The following is an 18,974-nucleotide window of genomic DNA, read 5'->3' as shown; positions in this document are numbered from 1 at the left end:
GGGGGTACGGAAGGGAAGGGGGTTGGGAAAGGAAGGTTGCAGGAGGGCCGAGCATCAGCAAGAGCAACAAGTTTGATTGTGTTTTTGTTTTCTTTTTTTAACTGAGGTAAATAAAAAAGCTTTCTCCTGCAACACTTGGAGATCAGAGTCTGTGCCCCCACCCTCCCAAGTTCCAGACCCTGTCCCCTTCCTTCACATGAGGCTCTTCCGGTACTGGCTGTGCGGGGCAGTCTGTCTGAGGTGGGCGTCGGGGGTCTGCAGGTCCATCTGTCTGTAGAGGTCCCTCAGCTCCCTGACCTCCTGCAGCACCCGCTTCGCCTGGCTCCAGTTCGAAGACGCCTCTCCCAGCAGCCGCTCCGTCTTCAGCAGCAGCTGCTCGGACTCAGAATCGGGAGGAGACCGAGGCGGGTCCTTGGCCTTTCGCTTCCCGTCTCCCAGTCCCTGAACCTCCGCCAGCAGCTCCTGAGTCTTCTCCAGTTTCCTTGCTACCAGGTCCTGGATCCGGGACAGCTGCCCCGGGTGTGGGGGGGCGAGGGGTGGGGGCCCCTCGGCCCGCAGCTGGAGGGTGCAGGCTGGGGCCGCGTCCCGCTGAGACAGGATCTCCTCCAAGGAGGCACAGCGGCCTTTCTCTGTGGGGGTCAACTTCTTCGGTGCCTGGGGGGTGTAGGTGGCCCCCTTGCCTGGCTTTTCCCAAGGTCGAGGGGGGCCGCTGGCCCGGTCGGAGGAGGGCGGGATCCGGTCTGAGTCCGCTCTCCGCCGGCTGCCTGCGAGCTGGGCCACCGACTTGTCCAGGTCAACCCGAAAGCTCTCAGCACAAGAGGTCGGTTCCTCAGGGGAGGGGTCTTCCTCCTGGATCAGGTCCAAGGTCAGCATCCCGTCCGAGGTAGAGGTGGAAGCCTGGAGAGGGAGAGGCGGGGAGGGAGGGGTAAGCCATCGTCGGTGGGCATGCCAGGAGCGGCTGCCCGAGAGATGCAAGCTGTGCTCGCTCTTCTCCGCAGCAGCTTCCCTGATGAGAAGCCCGCCCTCCCGGCTGAGCCCTCTGGCTGCTGCCTTTGACACTGAGCTGGACTTCGTCCTTTTACTTTTCTGTGATGAAAAGCGATTTCTCATGCTTGTTTCCCACATTCCCCACTGTGCCAAGAGCTTCCTGCAAAGTGTCGTCTTCCTCTGCATCGTGGACTCCAGGCAGCGCGTTGGGTCTGACGCTCACAGGACGCCCCACACAGCACAGGACCTGCCTCCTGGGAGCCACACCCCAGCCCCTCTGCTACCCGGAACTCAGAACCCCTTGCCTTCCACCCAAACGTGTTCTCCTGTTTCTGGAATACTCTAACTGAGAAAGAAGTGCTAAGGGTATTCAGTGCCTCAGCGGCGTGGATGCAAACGTGGTTTCCCACACAGCAGCCCCTCACGGCAGGCGATTACTGCCCCACTTTACAGTGGGAGACACGCAGCTTCCGGGAACCAGAGAGTGAGCTGATTTGCAAAGCAGGGTTCCCACCCGGGTCTGCCCGACTCAAGAGCCTACGTTCCTCCTACCTGACTGCCCCTCCTCCTGGACGCAGAGAGAAGCGCCACTTTGTATGTTACTGAGGGGGTGGGGGGGGGGGTTGTTACTGTGATCCTTCCTCCTCTGAGCCTGCGGAACCTAACGCTGTTACCTGTCAGGACAGCTGGCCACCATATAAGTATAAGATAGTAACTTATACTGCCTTTGTCACTTTCCCCCAAAGGATGATGAATTTATTGAGGACAAGGACTTAGAACTCATAGTAGGTGCTGAACAAATATTTTGAACTGGAGGAGTCAGGCAGGGGGGTGGGGTAGAGGGACTGCCCAGCCTTTCACCTTGGAATCACAAATGCCTCCGGTGGGATCTCTGAGATACGGTCCTAGCTAAGATGGACTGACGCGGAACTGGCCCTTGGGCAATCTGTACTTTCTACGTCTGACATACCACGGCCATGAGGTGTCCCCGAGTCGGTGGGCGGCGGGAGTGTTGGATTTTTGCCCTGTCTCGAGTGGGGTGGGCGAGATAGCTGTCCTCTTCAACCGTGACCTGAAGAGAAGCACTGTGAGGCTATGACTGCTCTTCAGAGAATCTGTCCCAACCCCGCACCCCCTGAGGCCTAAACATGCCTGGGCTTGGAAATAGACCTACCCATGAACTGCTTCTGAGCAGATCTAAGGGCAAGGTTTACTGGATAGGAAGGGGCTCCTCAAGCCAGCCCAAGGCTGGCCCCGGCCTCACAGAGCGGGGGAGGGGGAATTAGCTAAAAGACTTAGAGCAGGGGTCCTCAAACTACAGCCTGCGGGCCACATGCAAATACAAATATTGTATTTGTTCCCGTTTTGTTTTTTTACTTCAAAATAAGATATGTGCAGTGTGCATAGGAATTTTTTCATAGTTTTTTTTTTAAACTATAGTCCGGCCCTCCAACGGTCTGAGGGACAGTGAACTGTCCCCCCATTTAAAAAGTTTGAGGACCCCTGACTTAGAGGGTACAAAGAGAAAAAGGGTTTTCGAAAGGGAGCTGGTGAGGGAGCAAGTAAACGGGGGTCGCCATAACCTTCCTTCTTTTGTGAGCCCCAGCAGCTCCCCCTGCTAGCGCCCCTCTCCCCACAATGAGCCCCTGACCTCATCCAAGATGCGGTTCTTGGCCCGGGTGATCGCAGCATTGAGGGCATTGATCCATGATTCCTTCTCTTCTGGACTCACTGCCAGGAAGATCAGGTTGGGTGCCTGTGAGGGAAGATTCTTGTTTCAGCGAGGGTTTTTAGAGGTGGTGTCTCACCTTGACAGTGAAGAAAGAAGAAATTATAGTCTCATTCTCTGAGACCCAGCTCCTGGAAGGAGAGAGAGTCTGCTTCAGAGTCATCCATAACTTAAAGAAACCAGCCTCTACCCCTGCAAAATGCCACAGTTTGCAAGCTGTTTTTAGAAAGGACCAAAGATGAGCTGAGAAGGGTCTTGGATATTAATGTGGAAATAATTCGAGGAGGTTTGCTAAAGGACAGTGCTAAAACAAAGGTTTTTAACTGTTTGAAGAAACAGAATGTGATAGGAGTGGCTTCCCTCAGCCAGGAGACATTAGATTCATAAATTCAACCACGTATCAGGATACAGGGAAAAGTGATTTTCTCCCAAGCGACGTGCGTGTGTGCCCGCATACGTGCGTATGCAAGGGAGAGGAGGGGGCAGAGAGAGAGAAATGACCTTTGTCTGAAGGCTGGCTTGCCTGGAGGGCAAGGAATGGCCATAATATTCTCAGGTTAAATAATAAAGGCTGACAGGAGAGCAGTAATCCAGGGCCTCTGAGCCAGGAGGCTGAGGGAGAGACCCTGGAGGGGACAGGTGTTCTCCCCCCCTGCCAGGCCCTGACCTCATTCAAGATGCGATTCTTGGCCCTGGGCGATAGCAGAGTTGAGGGCAGGGTTGTAATGCGTCAAAGGTGTGGAAACCCTGACCTGGTCAGTGTTCCTGTGGCCGTGGTGCAGGAAGAACATACCGTGTTCCCGGGCTGTTTGGAGTGGGCAAGAGTGAACTTGCTATGATTCTTCTTGCTCCTGCTCTTGGATTTCCGGAGCTCTTCACACTTCTCATAGTCACTCAGGTCAAACACCTCCTGGATATTTTTCTCATCTTTCACCTAAGGGGGGGCGTTGGAGGTGAGGTGAGGAAGATAAAATGACTTAGTCTCTTCCCCCCACTTGTTAGATCAGCCTTGGGGACAGAGGAAGCCTGAGAGGGAAGGACGACAGGACAGGAAAGGCCTATCCCACAAAGGCCGACAGTGGGGGACAGCGCTGGGGCAGCCACGTCCTGGACAGGAAAGGCCTATCCCACAAAGGCCGACAGTGGGGGACAGCGCTGGGGCAGCCACGTCCTGACTCCTCAGTGGGTTTCTGCTCAAGCTCCTCCTCCCGACTGTCCTCTGCCAAGCACCCCAGTAGGTCGCCCTTGTCCACGACTCCCACTTTGTCCTTCCTTCGAAGGACAGGCTTACACAGCTACCAGGTTCATCCTGTCATCCCCACGGAAGCACGGCCCGGAGAGCCCTGGACTGTCCAGCGGGAGGAGGTGACGGCAGGGCCTATGTCAGAGGGTGTCTGGAGGCCACGAAGGGCTGCCCCTGGCCTCCCCATCTCAGGTTTATGTTGTCCTGTTGTCGCTTTCTTTACCCTACGTGGCTCACTCCCCAACATATGCTATTATAGAGTCATCTACCTCCTTCATTTCAGGAGTTTCGTTCAGTTTGTTCAGGTAAGCTGAAAAATACACCTGTGGCTCCCAACCCTCCTTCCTCCCCTCACGTATTGTGCCGGCCCAACCTAGCTCTTCAGGCTTGAGAAGCCATTCCAATCTGCCACCTCTCTCCAGGCAGAGCTGCACTTACACTCTCCCTGGAGGACTGAATTCCAGACTTGGAAAAACGTATTCTGCCAGCTCTTCCCAGGATTGCAGTTTGAGAGCCCAAGCCCCCGTCCTGCCAGGAAGTTCTTCCTTGTGTCTAAACGTAGCCTTTCCTGAGTGCACTATCCATCTTGCACCCTGGTTCTACCCTTTGCAGATCTATCCAGCAGTTGGCTCTTAAGTCTCTTGCAAAACGTCTGACCAGAGACCACAATTCTATCGACATCCTGCAACCCCAACCAGCATTTTCCGAGTTCCACAAAGCAAATTCCATTAGCATTTCTTCCTTTTTAACCCTCTCGGGGTTTGTTCTTCCTGCCCCCTGAGGTGTTTCCCACAGCCCTGGGAGTCAGAAGCTGTGACTCAGGGGTTGTTTGGGCTTGTGAGAGGAGAGGAGACGTCGTTGCAGGCCCAGATGAAACAACCTGTGATCAGAACCCATTCGCCCTCTGCTGTTGGAGTCTGGGGTCAGCAGACCCTGGCAATGAGCTGGTCCCGGTTGTCTGGGAAGAGAGACCAGCACTTGTCTTGTTAAAACTAAACAAACAGATAAAAGTAGCTGCATCTCTTCCTTGGAAGACATCCGCTCTCCTTGACTGGAACTATTTCACAAGAGTCTCCGCTTGTCAAGCTCTGAAACAGGAATTGTGTGTGTGTGGCAGTGACTTCCTCTATCCTCTTGGTTCTCAACAGCCTTGAAGCAGGGAAGTGGTTCTCTCTTCTATCCCCCAGCCCATCTCTGGTCTTGCACCTGCCCATCCTTCTGACTTGCCGCTGGACGCAGGGGGCCGACGTCGGTGACGAGAGCCGATCACACAGCCCGTCAGGTGAACGGCTGCTCGGACATCCACTCCGTTTCTGCAGGGCTTGGCCCCTCCTGGGCTCTCCCTTTTCTAGGGCGTCCTGGCTTTGAGCTGGGAAGGGGTCAGAGGCCTTGAAGGATTATGGGTAGATGTACACAAGATGCTGGCAAGGAGCATCCAAGAACAATTCCCAGAAACATGGGCAGGGAGGCGGGATAAAGCATCGCTCCTTTTCTCCCCTCCTTCCTCAGAGCTGAGGCTATCAGCAAAGGCCAGAAATCTTGGAGAGGAAAGTGCTGGGTGTGTGTATGTAGCCAGGGGAAGAGAGTTACTTGTTCTGTTTTCCTTAGGGGAAGGAAGGGAAGGGAAGGGAAGGGAGGAGGGAAGGGAAGGGAAGGGAAGGGAGGGGGTATTCTGGCTGACTCCGCTGATAAGGAGCTCTGGAGGGCAGGAGACACATTGACAGAGATGAGCGCTTGGTAGGGTGGGGAGAGGTAGGAGATGGCTGACACAAGCGTTAGGACAAGTATATTCCAGGCCCCGGGAAGATGGACAGCTCCAAGACCCTTGTTCTCCACTGTACTGTTTCTCCCCCCTCTAAATCCCGAAGTCTCATTGATAATTACCCATCTAACAAACTTAACCCTTCCTTCCCCCCGATTCTTTGTCCTTGGCCCACAGAAAGGGATTTTCCCATGCTCGCCAAAAAAGATGCCCTGAACGGAATTCCCTCCACTACGAGGTCTCTCTCAGGTCTAGTTTCTGCTCCTGTACAGCAGCCCCATGACCACAAGGTGCCCTTTGACTGAAAATGAAAGGGAAAAAATTAACAACAAATAATAGAAGGATTTCTTTGATGGAAACAGCTGTGGGAGTCTCTGCCTTTATGAGGGGAAGAACCAAAAAAGCCTGTTGCAAATTCTAGGGGAGGGAGGGAGGAATTTTCTTACATTAACGCGTAACTTACAAACATTCTACTTGGCATTTCTTTTTAAAAATCTTGAATCTACTTGTTCTGGAGCTTTTGGGAACCTCTGACAGGTTCACCTTTAATAGCCCATTGCAGCATGGAAACTGGCTCCAAAGAAGAGTAATAGCAATCGGCTTGCTCTCCCTTTTCCTAGCCCTTCTCGGGAGGGGGCAGTTGGCCCCATGACCAGTCAGATGCTCCTGACTCACAGGACACCGCACACCCTAGGCTGAGGTCATTCCATCCTTTCCCATCACTGTACCCCTTCCTCCCCAAACAAGGCTCAGCCATGTTCTTTCACCCCCAGGCTTTGTTCTTTGGACAAATACAAACAAGAAAAACATCTTGTTCCTTCTGCCCTTTCACTGTCCTCAGGTTCTCTGACGTGGGGGAAGCCCTCCCTGATGGCTCACTGCAGTTTCCTGCCATTATGAAGTTCGGGGGCGACAGGAGATACTTTGACACTTGCTTTTTTTTTTAACTGGAAAACCCGCTAAATTGTGCAATAACGTTCTGTAGGATTGGAGTTGGGCAGAGGGGACCCTTAAAAATAAATCCTCTTGCCTGGCGGGTGTGGGTCGGTGGTTGTGAGCATCGACCTATGAACCAGGAGGTCACGGTTCGATTCCCAGTCAGGGCACATGCCTGGGTTATGGGCTTGATCCCCAGTGTGGCGCATACAGGAGGCAGTCGATCAATGATTCTCTCTTGTCACTGATGCTTCTCTCTCTCCCTCTCCCTTCCTCTCTGAAATCAATAAAAATATTTTAAAAAAATCCTCTTGTCAAAGTCTTCTCGCACCTCACTCTCTCACCAAGTTCTCAGCTGGCTGTAAGCAGCAGGGTTAGCCACCCGAAGAGGGGTGTCCTTGGCCCCAGCACCCCTTGTCTCAGTGGTTGTTCGGTTCAGATGAGTCTACAGGACCGTGTGTGGCTGTTTCAATACCATAAAAGGACTTATTTACCTAAATATAGTCGACTGCAGAAAGCAGAAGAGGTTAGAACTCAGGGAGGACTTCCCAGTTGGCCCCTGATGAGGGAACATGAAATCGGGGGAGGAAGGGCCATCCTAGCCGGGGAGCCCAGGACAGTCTCCCAGGCTGTGCGGACACAGCCCCGAAGGCAGGGACGGGGGTGCCTCTAACCTGCGGAAGGCAATGTTAGTTTCTCAATATGACTTCGTGTTATTAACCCCAAGAACGAGAGATAAAAGGGAGAAGAGTCTGGATTCACTGGTCTTGGCTCAGGTGTTTACCCCGTGTGGGCTGCGGTTTGCATTTTAGCGGTAGGACTGAAGACATAGATACGGGAGTTCATAGCGACAGTGGTCTCCCTTCTGATACAAATGGGGGGGGGGCGCTGGGAGAGGGTGAAGAATGAGCTCCTTGCTTCTTTTTTTACATGTATTTATTTTTTTAGTGGACTTGGGGCGGGAGGGGGAAACAGCGAGGTATGGTTCATTGGCTTCAACAGAAATAACGGTCTGCCACTCGCAGATGCTCCTCCACCTCCATCGCCTAAGACTGACCCTGGGCTGCGTGTGTGTGTGTGTGTGTGTGTGTGTGTGTGTGTGTGTGTGTGTGTACGATTCCCGGCAGCTGTGCTGCTCTGACCTGCGTATGTTCCTGCGAGAGACAGGAAAGGGGGGGGGGGGCAGCGGGGCTGGATGGGGGGACAGGAAGGGGCGGCGGATATGCCGCTGTGCGCAGAGCGTCTGTTTCGGCAGCGACAGCAAAGAGAAGCACCCCCACTTCAGCCAGAGACCAGGGTAGGGCCGGGGACCCGGGGACACGTAGAACTCCTGGGACATCTCGGGGTATCACCGCAGTCAGAGAGACATTTATTCGCCCAGAAAACTCATGAAATGAGATGCCATCTCAACTTCTAACTCCGGTCTCCTCGCTAAATCCAGGGTGACCTTTCCCAGAAGAGAGCAGTGGTGGGGAGCGCTGAACTTGCTTTTGGAGCGAAGTGGGGGGCTCGGTAAGGGAAATGAGCGGCAGATAAGGCCCCCCCCGCCCCCCGAGAGACAAGGTGGGGAAGATGAGGAGACAGGGAGTCGGGGCTAAGGGCACCTACCTCCTTGTCGGAGATGTAGAGCTGGTCCCCTCTCAGCACCACGTAGCGGTTTTTCCAAATCTCCCTGAAAATGCCTTTCCCGCAGAATTTCCGGACCCAGCCGACCTTCTCGGGCGGTGCAGACGGATGGTTTCCCTCCTGAGGCCCCTGCCCCGGGGCAGGAGAGGAAGGGCAGTTAGGTGATCACAGCTCTTTCCTTCTCTCCACTCGGAGCCCCGAGACCCTGCTTTCGGGGGGCCGCCCCGCGGAGGCCGGAGTCCCGGACCCGCGTCCGCTCCCTCGGAGGTGCTCACTCCGGGGGACTCTCCTCCCCCTTCTCCCACATGAACCGCGAGCGGCGGGAGAGGGGCCTGGGCCCAGGGGCCTCCGAGCGCGCGGGTCCCGCCCCCTCCCCCAGCCGGTCCTCGCGGCGCCGGGTTAGCGGCGTTTATTTTATTTCTCATTGTCTCCCCGCCGCGCAGAGCCCATGCACCCTGCAGCCGGCCCCAGGGGACGCGGGCTGGGGTGGGGCGCATCGCCAAGTGACACCCACACCCGAGTAAACAAAAGCCCCCTCCCCCGGGAGCAGCGGGCGCGGGGCGCTGGGAACGGGGGTGCGCGGGGCTCACGCCGAGCGCGCGGCCGCTCGCGGCCCCCACGGGCCGGGGTCCCCCAAGCTCCGAGGCGGGCGCGGGGCCGGCGGGCGCACTCACCCTCTTGGAGGAATTGTTCTTCTTCATCATTCCGGGGTGCGGGCCCGGGGCTGGGACCTGGGGCCTCTTCCCGGGGAGGGTGGCGGAGATGCCCCCGGCGCCGCCGCCGCTCCGCCCTCCCTCCCCCTGGCGGACTCGCCTCCTTTGTAGCTCCGGTTACACTCGGGGCCGGCCTCCCCGCTCGCTCGCACACACGCGCACGCCTGCTCCCCGCCCCTCGGCGCCCTCCATCCCGCCGCCCACGCGGCCCGGGCCCCCGAGCTCCCGCCGGGCCCCGCCGCTCCCCCGGCTCCCCTGGCCCCGCGCGTGGTGGTCGGCCCGGCCCGCGCCCCGCGGTGCCATCCAGCGATCCAGCGGCCGCTGACGTTGCGAGTTCAAAATAAAGGGCGAATCGCGGAGCCCGAGCTGGTGCGCTCCCCCGCCTCCCTTTGTTTCTGACTCACTGAGGGGGGTGAAGACAGACCAGAAGCCGGGGACCCGGGGACCGGACTCGGACTGAATGAAGGGAGAGCGAGAGGTGGGGCCGGGAAAGACAGACCCGCGGACCTGGCGTGGGAGACGGTCGGAGCGGGGAATGGAGACCGAGAGGCGTGTGGAGACGGGGATCACCCAGATCTAGACCGTCTCCCTCCCAACCCCAAACAAAAACAAGCGCTCCAGCCGGGAGGGCGCGTCACCTGCCGCTGGCCCCCCCCCCCCCCCCCCCCGCACATCACACTTCCCGGGGGGTGGAGAGGCCCGGACAGGTCAGAGGACGGGGAAAAGTTTTATGCTCCATATCCGTGTGCAGGGGCCCGCTGTGGGAGAGTTAATAGCAATCTGCACTTCTTCCAGTTTACAAAGCTTCAGGCCTGACGTGAGCCTGGTATTCAGGAGAATAACCCTAAGTCAGTTACGATCTCCAGTGCACACAGGGAAGTGAGGGTCAGAATGGCTGAACGATTTGCAGACACACACTGTAAGTGCCGGGAGGAATATAATGGTCTCTCACGCGTAATCCTGCGTCCGATGGCTTTCACTATACCCGGGGCTCTCTTCCTGCTGCACCCACCTGGAAAAGTCCCATCCGGTCCCCAGGATGCCCTGCCTGGGACTCCCTCCTTCATCAGATTTGCCTCAGAGCCCACAGACCAACTTCTTAGTAACTTCATGGTTTTCCCAGTACATGGTTAATGGGACGAGGGAGCCGGGAAACCTAGGTTTGGGTACTGGTTTCATCGCTGCTCTGTGGCCTTTGGGCAAGCGGCTGAATTTCTTTAGGCCTCAGTCCCTCCACATATTAAATAGTGAGGGATGAAATGTCATTTCCATCCACCAGGAAAGTCAGGACAATATATGAGATGACCTGTGAAAGTCCTTTGAACATATAAAGATTGCCCTCTAGGCTACTCATTGAATAACAATAAGCTAACCAACACATTGCCTGGCATATGGCAGGCACACAATAACCACAAAAATGAATACCAATTCCTGGCACAGAGGTGGTGGGGGGGGGGATGGGGGGGGGGAGAACCCTTTACCCAGACAGGTCTCACGATAAAAGTGTTGGCTGGCACATTTGTGGTTTGAGAAGTGGCTAGGTCTTGGCTTTTTCTGGTATCTGTCAAATGAAGGAAGGGGCTTCTCTCTTTTCCCAATACTCCCTTATCCTCTAGTCCAATATTATCCCCCGTAACTGCTTTCCATTTGCCGTACTAATGAATTCCTCTATATTAGACTGATAGAGAAATTTATCCTTTCAAAGTGCTCTTATATGTTATTTCTTTAAATATTTAGTGCTACCTTGTGAGGCATATGGAACAAATAAGGACATGCAAATCAATTGACTTGCCCAAGTTTACACAGCAAGTTACTGGCTAAATGGGTTAAAATCTAGTCTGTGTAGGTTTTGTGTACACACACACACACACACACACACACACACACAACCTCCTTCCTTCCCACCATCCTCTCCCCCTTCCCATCATCTCTTTCCCACTTTCTATTTTACAAAGTGATTTTAAAAGCATGGGAAGATCCAGGAGGTCATCATAAATGAAGAAGCAACATACCCCAGTGATGGGTGAGAAAATGAACCTGGACCTTTGGAGGCCTGGGTATAAGGGGTCTAGATGTAGAGTTTGAATCGATTCTGGTTTATGGGCGGAACGTAATTCATGACTTGCCCTATCTTCTTATTTGCCCTCATTTTAGTCAACTAATATTTGAGTGCCTCCTATCTGTGAGGCCCGCAGGTCCTGAGATGCTGCATAAGACAGGAGCGGGAGCTTTGTGGAACATGAGCCAGAGAGAGGGACGGCCAAAATATCAACACCCTCCCGAGTCATTTTCAGATTCCAGAGCAGATGCATGTGGGCTGGAGAGCCTTCCCTGCCTATCTGCTCCTTAAGATGTTACATAAATCTGCTCTCTCTCTCTCTCTCTCTCTCTCTCTCTCTCTCTCTTTAACCTGCCTCATTATTCTGCCCCTACCTTCCCTTACTCTGTGTCCCTTTGTCCTGTTACTCGTCCCTCTTTCCATACTCCATACCCTTCTCTGAACCGTTCTTCAAGCTGACTTCTCTCTCACCAGGTAAACCTCATGGCACCTGAATTGGGATCTATGAATTGCGACTGTTTCCAAAGACCAATTCTTTTTTTTTTTTTTTAATATATTGTATTGATTTTTTACAGAGAGGAAGGGAGAGAGATAGTTAGAAACATCGATGAGAGAGAAACATCGATCAGCTGCCTCCTGCACACCCCCTACTGGGGATGTGCCCGCAACCCAGGTACATGCCCTTGACCAGAATCGAACCTGGGACCTTTCAGTCCGCAGGCCGACGCTCTATCCACTGAGCCAAACCGGTTTCGGCCCAAAGACCAATTCTTAAGAGAGAAATCTGAGAGAAAGAATTTATGGGTTCCTTTACGCATATCCATAGCACCGTCTCCTCAGTGAGCTCAGCACTACCACACACACAGACCACAAAAATAACTCAAGCCAATTTTTCTTCAGTGGAGATAAGATACTGGGAGGACTTGCGATGGGGTTACCTCCCTAACTGCAACACCATGAATAAGACACAACTCCCAGTAGCTTTATTCTTCAATTGACTATTGTATAAGTAACTCCACATAAGGGAGGGAGAAGGGAGCTATCCAAGATAAGGACTTGTGAATTGCTGCCCGCAAGTTTACTGGACAGGAACTATTATCAAAACATTTGTTTAGATAAAACAAGTACCTTGGCTTTTGTAGGATACTAGTAAATGGGACATAGGGGTTTTGACTATGGAAGAGAGCTCATTAAAAGCATATAGGACCTTACTGGGCCAGTGTGGCTCAGTGGTTGAGCGTCAACCTATGAACCAGGAGATGACGGTTTGATTCCCGATTCCCCATCAGAGCACATGCCTCGGTTGCTGCCTCAATCCCCAGTAGGGGGTGGAGAGGAGGCAACCGACCAATGATTCTCTCTCATCATTGATGTTTCTATCTCTCTTCCTTTCTGAAATCAGTAAAAAATATATTTTAAAAAAGCATGAAGAATTTTTTAAAAGTATCTAAATAAACTGCAACAACAACAAAACAATTTAGATCTTAGCTCTTAGCTATAATATGGATTTTTTTTAAAAGTCTAGGGCTTCACAGGAGTGTAAGGTAAAGAAACTGCTAATTGGTGCAGTGGGAGGGTTGTCAACGATTTTGTATGGTGGTTTCGTACCCCCAATTTTGAGAAAGAACCTATTGTATTTACTATTATTAATTTCATTCAGTGTTTAGATGCTCTAAGTGCTTTAAATGTATTACCTCATCTAATCCTTACAATCCTATGAGGAAGGTACTTTATTATTTATTTTTTTATTTTTATTTTTTAAAAACATATTTTATTGATTTTTACAGAAAGGAAGGGAGAGAGATAACAGCTAGAAACATCGATGAGAGAGAAACATCAATCAGCTGCCTCCAGCACACCCCCTATCGGAATTGAACCCGGGACTCCTCAGTCCACAGGTTGACGCTCCATCCACTGAGCCAAACCGGCCAGGGCAGGAAGGTACTTTATTACCCCTGTCTTATATATAAGGAAACTGAGCCACAGACTAAATGACATTCCCAAAGCCACATAACTGTGAATCAGAGTTGAGTGCTGGCTATCTATCTGATGCTTGGGGATGTTTATCAAGTAAAGGAAAGGAAAAAAATATAAAAGACTTACAGAGAACCAGGGAGGGGTTATGCTGTGGTATTTTTGCTGTGGTTTGAGGATGCCATAATTCCTGGCATTAACAGCATCACGTTCCATTGTTTTCAAGAGAAGTGAAATTGACCCCAGAATTTATTATTTGCGTTGACACACTTTAAATATGCTTTGTGTAGAGGCAGCACCTTCTCCATGTTTGGTGTAAAGCGAGCTCATGCCACATCTTATGAATTCCCACACATAGTTACTAACCCCAAAGAAACAAAAACAAATCACTTGTATCTTTTCATAAAATGGCTTTTTATTGCAGTCATACATGGTTTCTCAGTGCCACAGGAAATTGCAATGTAGGGACAATTTTTGGATGGCTCTCTACAAAAACATGATGAGTTTTCAGAAATGACTTGTGCAGGAATGTGGTTAATGAAAACTAAAAGGGGTCAAGAGGAGAGAGAGTGTGCAGCGTGTACACCAAATGATTACTTTTACAAACTCCTCCAAGCTCTCACAACCCTTTTTGTCAAGTAAAATCCAACAAAATTCATCAGAAACAGAAGTGATTGTACTATTAAATACAAGGAATACATTTATTTATTTGATAAAGAAACCATGAGAAAAGTGGGCTGGGAAGAGCTCAGACTTAATTCGCAACTCGTCACTGGGAGTCTTGGTGTCTGTGCCAACAGTTCAGGAACTAGCAGGCCACCTGGAGATGGGTTATAAGAACGAGCACAAAACCCAAGGCTCTTCTCCGACGCTCCTGGTCAACGGGAGAGCCTGCAGCCAGGCACGCGGGGAAGCTGCGCCATTCTCCTCGCCTCTCCATCGCCGGCTCACCTTCTGCTTGCTGACCTGGAGGTGACTTGAGAGCTCTCCTTGCTCCGGCTGTGCAGCCCGGAAGACAGAACTTCCTCTAGGAAACTGACGAGCAAGTTGGAGGTTACTCAAAGGAAAAAGGAAGGGAGCAGCCCCCATGTCTGGTTCCATCTCCCACCGAGTGGCCTACGTCCGTCCATGCCCAACCTCTCATTGTTCCCGGAACATGTCATGAGCTTTCGTACCTTTATGCTTTTGCTCTTATTATATCCCAGGTCCAAAAGGATAGACTATCCTTCTCTGTTGGATGAAATCCTTATTATCCTTTAAGGCTGAGGAGCAAAGGTCACCATTTCTGTGAGACCTTCCCAAAGTCCTTCATGCGGAACTAATCGTGCCCATCATGATCACTTGGCCCTCGTGCTATGTTAACACTGTATTAATATGAACGAGGTACTCTCCATATCATTGTTAGCAAAATAGGTTGAGACTGTTGTTCCTTAGGGTGGAACTAAGACTTGTTCGGCGTGGGTCTCCAGGGCTTAACACAGCGGCTGACACCTAGCAGGTACTCAATAAAGGTATGCTGAAGAAATGAATTAAAATCGTTACCCATTGGCAAGAGAGCCTTCGTTATGATACGAGTTTTGGGGCAGTATTTTTAAGAGTGTGGGATTCACACTTAGGAGACATCTATAGCAGACGGAAGGTTGGAGGAATGACCAGGTATCTTATTATTATCATTGGTTTGTAGTCTTAAACCTGGAAGATTCTGACCTTAGAGGATTTAAATTCTAAACTTGTTTGCAAAAGGAAAACAATGGTGAAGCAGAGGGAAAGGAGTAGAAGCTAAATTTATTTATTTCTCTATTGAATGCAGGCACCATCTCTGGCCTGGCTTTTTGGCCAGCTGGATTAGAGACGCTTGGAGGTCAGAAAATGACTTTGAGTGAGAATGAAACAGACGTGCTGGGAAACACTGGAGGAGTTTATTAGGTGATCTCTGCTCCACTTCAGACTCTGCGCAAGTCTAAAGGAAAGGAGTAGCATTCCTGAAATTATACTTACAGATCCTCCTCTGTATCAACAAGACCCCACATTCTTGACTGCAGAGAAAACATAATTTATATTTTCTAAGCCTAATTTTGTTTCCTAGGGCCATTGTAGCTTTTTAAAAAGTATCTATTTGGGGACTTTGATGAGTCACTGCAGAATGCTTTAACAATTACAGGCGATGAACATATTGCTTTCTGTACCCCAAATTTAGACTATGCTTAAAAACAACAACAAAAATGATTTTCTTTTCCAGGGTTGTTTTAAATCAGTCTCACTTAAAAAAGCAAACTCAAAAATCCCATTTTCCTGTCCTGGCCAGTGTAGCTCAGTTGGTTGGAGCACCGTCTGTGCACCGAGGGGTTATGGGTTCAATTCTGGTCAGGGTACATACCTGGGTTGCAGGTTCTATGTCTGGTCGAGGCACGTACAGGCGGCAATCAATCTTTCTTTCTTTCTCTCCCCCTACCCCCGTACCCCCACCCCTTGTCTCTCTCTCCCCTTCTCCCTTCCTCTCTCTAAAATTAAAAAAAAAAATTCTAAAGAAAGTCCTTTCTCCTGTGGTACTGAAATCCAATTCAATTCCACTCAATTCAATTTAACAAGTGTGTCCTGAGCATCTGTTATGAAGGAGGCACTGAGCTAAGGTGGACGAATGAACACTTGTGGTTGCTTCCTTGAAGGGGCTCTGAGTCAGAGACAGATTCACAACCGCATCCAGTGTGAGGCCTGGTACCATCAGAGATGGCCCAAGAGCTCTCCTGGGGGACCAATGCTATGGCTTGTCGTGGTTTGTGCTGTCATTAAGGGTGCTTTCCCAACAAGATGGAAAGAAGGAAGGTGGGCAGACAAAAGCCCTGATTTTAAAAAGTCAACCTCAGAAAAAAATCTTGCATCACACATGGAAAAACAAGTTTCAGTTTTAAGTCTTCGTAAGGGACTAGAGACTAACACTTATCGGAGTTTAAAATTTAATTACTAAAGTAATTGAGCTGAACAACGGTGTCCCTAAACAAAGCTATATATTATAACAAGACAAAATTACGTCTTATCTCTTCCTCTTCTCCCTCCTCCACCATATTCCACAGATAGAAATTACATGGAGTTTCTTATTATACTGAAGATACCAAAGGAATCAAGACTCAAATCTGAATAGTGCTACAGTGAAGAAGAAGACAAAAAAAGAGAATTTCTGAGAAGCAGGAAAATAGAAAAAGACTTTCAGGAAAACAATGAGAAGAAAAACTCAAGATATTTGCTTTAATGGAGTAATGAGGCTTCAAATTACAACCAAATACTTAGCTAGAGATACTGGAATATGTGAGTGGGTGAGTGAAGGAGAGGATAAAACTTTTCATAACTTAAATACTGAAAACTCTCAATTTCCACTCCTTCCAGTTTTCAGAGCCACTATGTTTCATATTTCTTTGTTTTTGCACATAACTATTCCCCCTGCCTAGAAGGCTGCCACATCCCTCTGATACTTTATTAGTGAAACTCTGCATCTTTTATCTCTACACTAGAGGCCCGATGCATGAAATTCATGCACAGGTAGGGTCCCTAGGCCTGGCTGGCAATCAGGGCTGATCTACAGAGCGACCTGCAGGGTGATCAGGGCCCACGCTCGCACTTGCCTTGGCCTGGTGCTGCCTGCTCACCTGCTCCACCATCCCGCTGTGGTTCTGCTCTTGTCGGGGCCCATCGGGGGCCGGCAGCACCTCCACTGCCACCTACTGCCAGCACCACGGTGCCGACGCCCGCCACGTTCTGCGTCACTCCCTGGTGGTCAGCACACATCTAACTCCTGGTAGATTGAACTCCCACCAGTAGGGACAATTTGCATATTAGCCTTTTATTATATAGGATTACCACTCCCCTAAGGAATTCACTTGTCTACATGTCCATTTTTCATTTAAGCCTATGAGTTTTTCCAGGACACAAGCACTACATGGATACATTCTTTTTGTAAAAACTTAAAATAGTACACACAGAGATCAAGTCTTCCTTAATTCTTCTTTTCCCCATTTCCCCCCCAGAGATAACAATTTGATCAACAAATATTTATTAAATGCCTACTATGTGCCAGACACTGTTTTAGAAGCTGAGAATATACTAATAAAGTAAAAAGAATTCTGCCCTCATGGAATTTATATTCCAATGGGGGAGGAGGGAAGATAAAAAATAAGTAAAATTCTATATAATAAAATGCTAATATGCAAATAGACTGAATGGCAGAACAACCGGTCGCTATGATATGCACTAACCACGAGGGAGCAGACGCTCAATGCAGGAGCTGCCCCCTGGTGGTCAGTGCGCTCCTACAGGGGGAGCACCGCTCAGCCAGAAGCCAGGCTCACGGCTGGTGAGCGCAGCTGCAGTGGCAGGAGCCTCTACAGCAGTGCTAAGGACCCCTTGGGGGATGTCCAGATCAGGCCTAAGCTGGCAGGTGGACATCCCCCGAGGGGTCCCAGATTGCAAGAGGGCGCAGGCCTGGCTAAGGGATGCTCCACCCCCCAGTGCACGAATGTTGTGCACTGAGCCTCTAGTACAGTGGTTCTCAACCTTCCTAATGCCGCGACCCTTTAATACAGTTCCTTATGTTGTGGTGACCCCCAACCATAAAATTATTTTCATTGCTATTTCATAACTGTAATTTTGCTACTGTTATGAACTGTAATGTAAATCTGATATGCAGGATGTATTTTCATTGTTACAAATTGAACATAATTAAAGCATAGTGATTAATCACAAAAACAATATGTAATTATATATGGTCTTAGGCGACCCCTATGAAAGGGTCATTCAACCCCCCTTTGGGACCCACAGTTGAGAACCACTGCTCTAGAGACGTCTTTATTCCGCCCCCTCCCCCCCTTTTCCTTGGACTGGAGCTGGGTGAGATAGAGGCGGTGCTGCCCTAGAGAGCAACAGGGGCTGTGAACACCGTTAATGAAGGGGTTTTAAAGATGGGGGAGAAACAGCATGTTTCTATCCTTGTGTGAATGATCAGATAGAGTGAGGAAAACTGGTTCAGGAGAGAGGAGCAGGTTTGGAGTCACATCTTGGAGTAGGTGCCCAGGGGAAGGGCCGGGTTCTGCTGGAAGCGTTCATCCACTGTGACCCAATGGAAGGCAGAGGGCAGTAGCGGAAGGGGGAGCTGTTGGAGCTCTCTTCTAATGGCGTCTCTTCACAGTTACTGCACATCCTGAGTGGTATCTCCTGGATCTGTGTACTCTCAGTATAAACTAGATGTTGAATTAAGGATCTGATGAATGAATACATGGATCAGATTTTTTTTTAAAGAGGTTAAGACCCCAGCTTAAGTGTCACCTAACTTTTCCTAAATAACTGACAGCAATTTTACCAGGAACAAGGGAGAAGGTTGGCATTCGACATCTATGTCTGAAAACACTCGGGGCGGCTTCGGTAGAGAGGTCATCCGGCTCCTCACTGGATTTCTACTTCACTTCCCATTATTTCTCAAGTACGTGGTACCATTTCCTCCCTCCTGTCCTTAACTTTGTTGTTTCCTCAGCCCTGACTGCTTTCTTCCTATGGAAATCCAACGTGTTCTTTAAGGTCTAGCTCAAACGCTATCTCCTCTGTGTAGCATTTCCTGAATGCTCTGCCAGAATTAATAATTTCTATTTAGGACACATTTTATTTAACTGGCATATATTAACACTTCTCAAATTTTTGCACCTAAAACCCCCCTAACAACAGAAGAGAGTGAATTTATTAGTCTGAGGGTAGAGTCCAAATTGGTTCACAGCTTACATCTTTCTTTGTGGTCTGTTATTTTGTTTTAAAAACTATTTTACTTTTCTATAAAGGAAGCTTTTAAATTTTGAGATAAACATATTTTAAGGTACTTATGAGTTAAATTATTTAATTCTCTGAAAATCTCTTCAACTAATTGGGGAGAATGGAGACTCCAAAAGATGTTATCATGTTCATTTTGT

The 18,974-nt window shown here is 50.2% G+C and overlaps 2 protein-coding genes across 5 annotated transcripts in view; both read right to left on the bottom strand.

The window, feature by feature from the left end:
• Nucleotides 1-71: 71 nt before the first annotated feature.
• PLEKHO1 (pleckstrin homology domain containing O1) lies at nucleotides 72-9,218 on the bottom strand. Of its 3 annotated transcripts, none has more exons than XM_059673971.1 (6): nucleotides 8,958-9,218; nucleotides 8,266-8,403; nucleotides 3,510-3,650; nucleotides 2,639-2,743; nucleotides 1,958-2,059; nucleotides 72-897 (listed from the first exon to the last, which is right to left on the bottom strand). In XM_059673971.1, exons 1-6 carry the CDS (start codon nucleotides 8,985-8,987, stop codon nucleotides 193-195), a joined length of 1,221 nt encoding a protein of 406 aa, XP_059529954.1. In that variant the 5' UTR covers nucleotides 8,988-9,218; the 3' UTR covers nucleotides 72-192. The 3 variants fall into 3 exon arrangements, with proteins under 3 accessions (XP_059529954.1, XP_059529953.1, XP_059529955.1); XM_059673970.1 differs by having other exon boundaries at nucleotides 8,266-8,412; nucleotides 8,958-9,209; XM_059673972.1 differs by lacking the exons at nucleotides 8,266-8,403; nucleotides 8,958-9,218 and adding an exon at nucleotides 4,398-5,328 and having other exon boundaries at nucleotides 2,639-2,795.
• A 4,201-nt stretch (nucleotides 9,219-13,419) lies between these two features.
• Nucleotides 13,420-18,974, bottom strand: part of VPS45 (vacuolar protein sorting 45 homolog) — a 45,357-nt gene continuing 39,802 nt past the window's right edge. For both annotated transcript variants that reach the window (XM_059673969.1, XM_059673968.1), the window contains one exon: nucleotides 13,420-14,064. In XM_059673969.1, coding sequence (XP_059529952.1) covers nucleotides 13,977-14,064 — 88 coding nt within the window. In that variant the 3' untranslated portion in view covers nucleotides 13,420-13,976. The remainder of the gene's footprint in view (nucleotides 14,065-18,974) is intronic.

The sequence above is a fragment of the Myotis daubentonii genome, chromosome 18, assembly GCF_963259705.1.
Source record: "Myotis daubentonii chromosome 18, mMyoDau2.1, whole genome shotgun sequence".
NCBI classification, from domain to species: Eukaryota; Metazoa; Chordata; class Mammalia; order Chiroptera; family Vespertilionidae; genus Myotis; species Myotis daubentonii.
The sequence above is the reverse complement of the archived record's forward strand: the minus strand, read 5'-3'. Positions and strand labels throughout refer to the sequence as shown.

Excerpts from the sequence above, each read along its gene's own strand:
- PLEKHO1 (XM_059673970.1), bottom strand. The coding sequence starts at position 8,987 with ATGATGAAGAAGAACAATTCCTCCAAGAGG. Across the intron at positions 2,060-2,638 it reads AGAACCGCATCTTGGATGAG|GTCACGGTTGAAGAGGACAG; the intron begins GTCAGGGGCTCA and ends GCTTCTCTTCAG. Across the intron at positions 898-1,957 it reads GGGGACACCTCATGGCCGTG|GCTTCCACCTCTACCTCGGA; the intron begins GTATGTCAGACG and ends CTCCCTCTCCAG.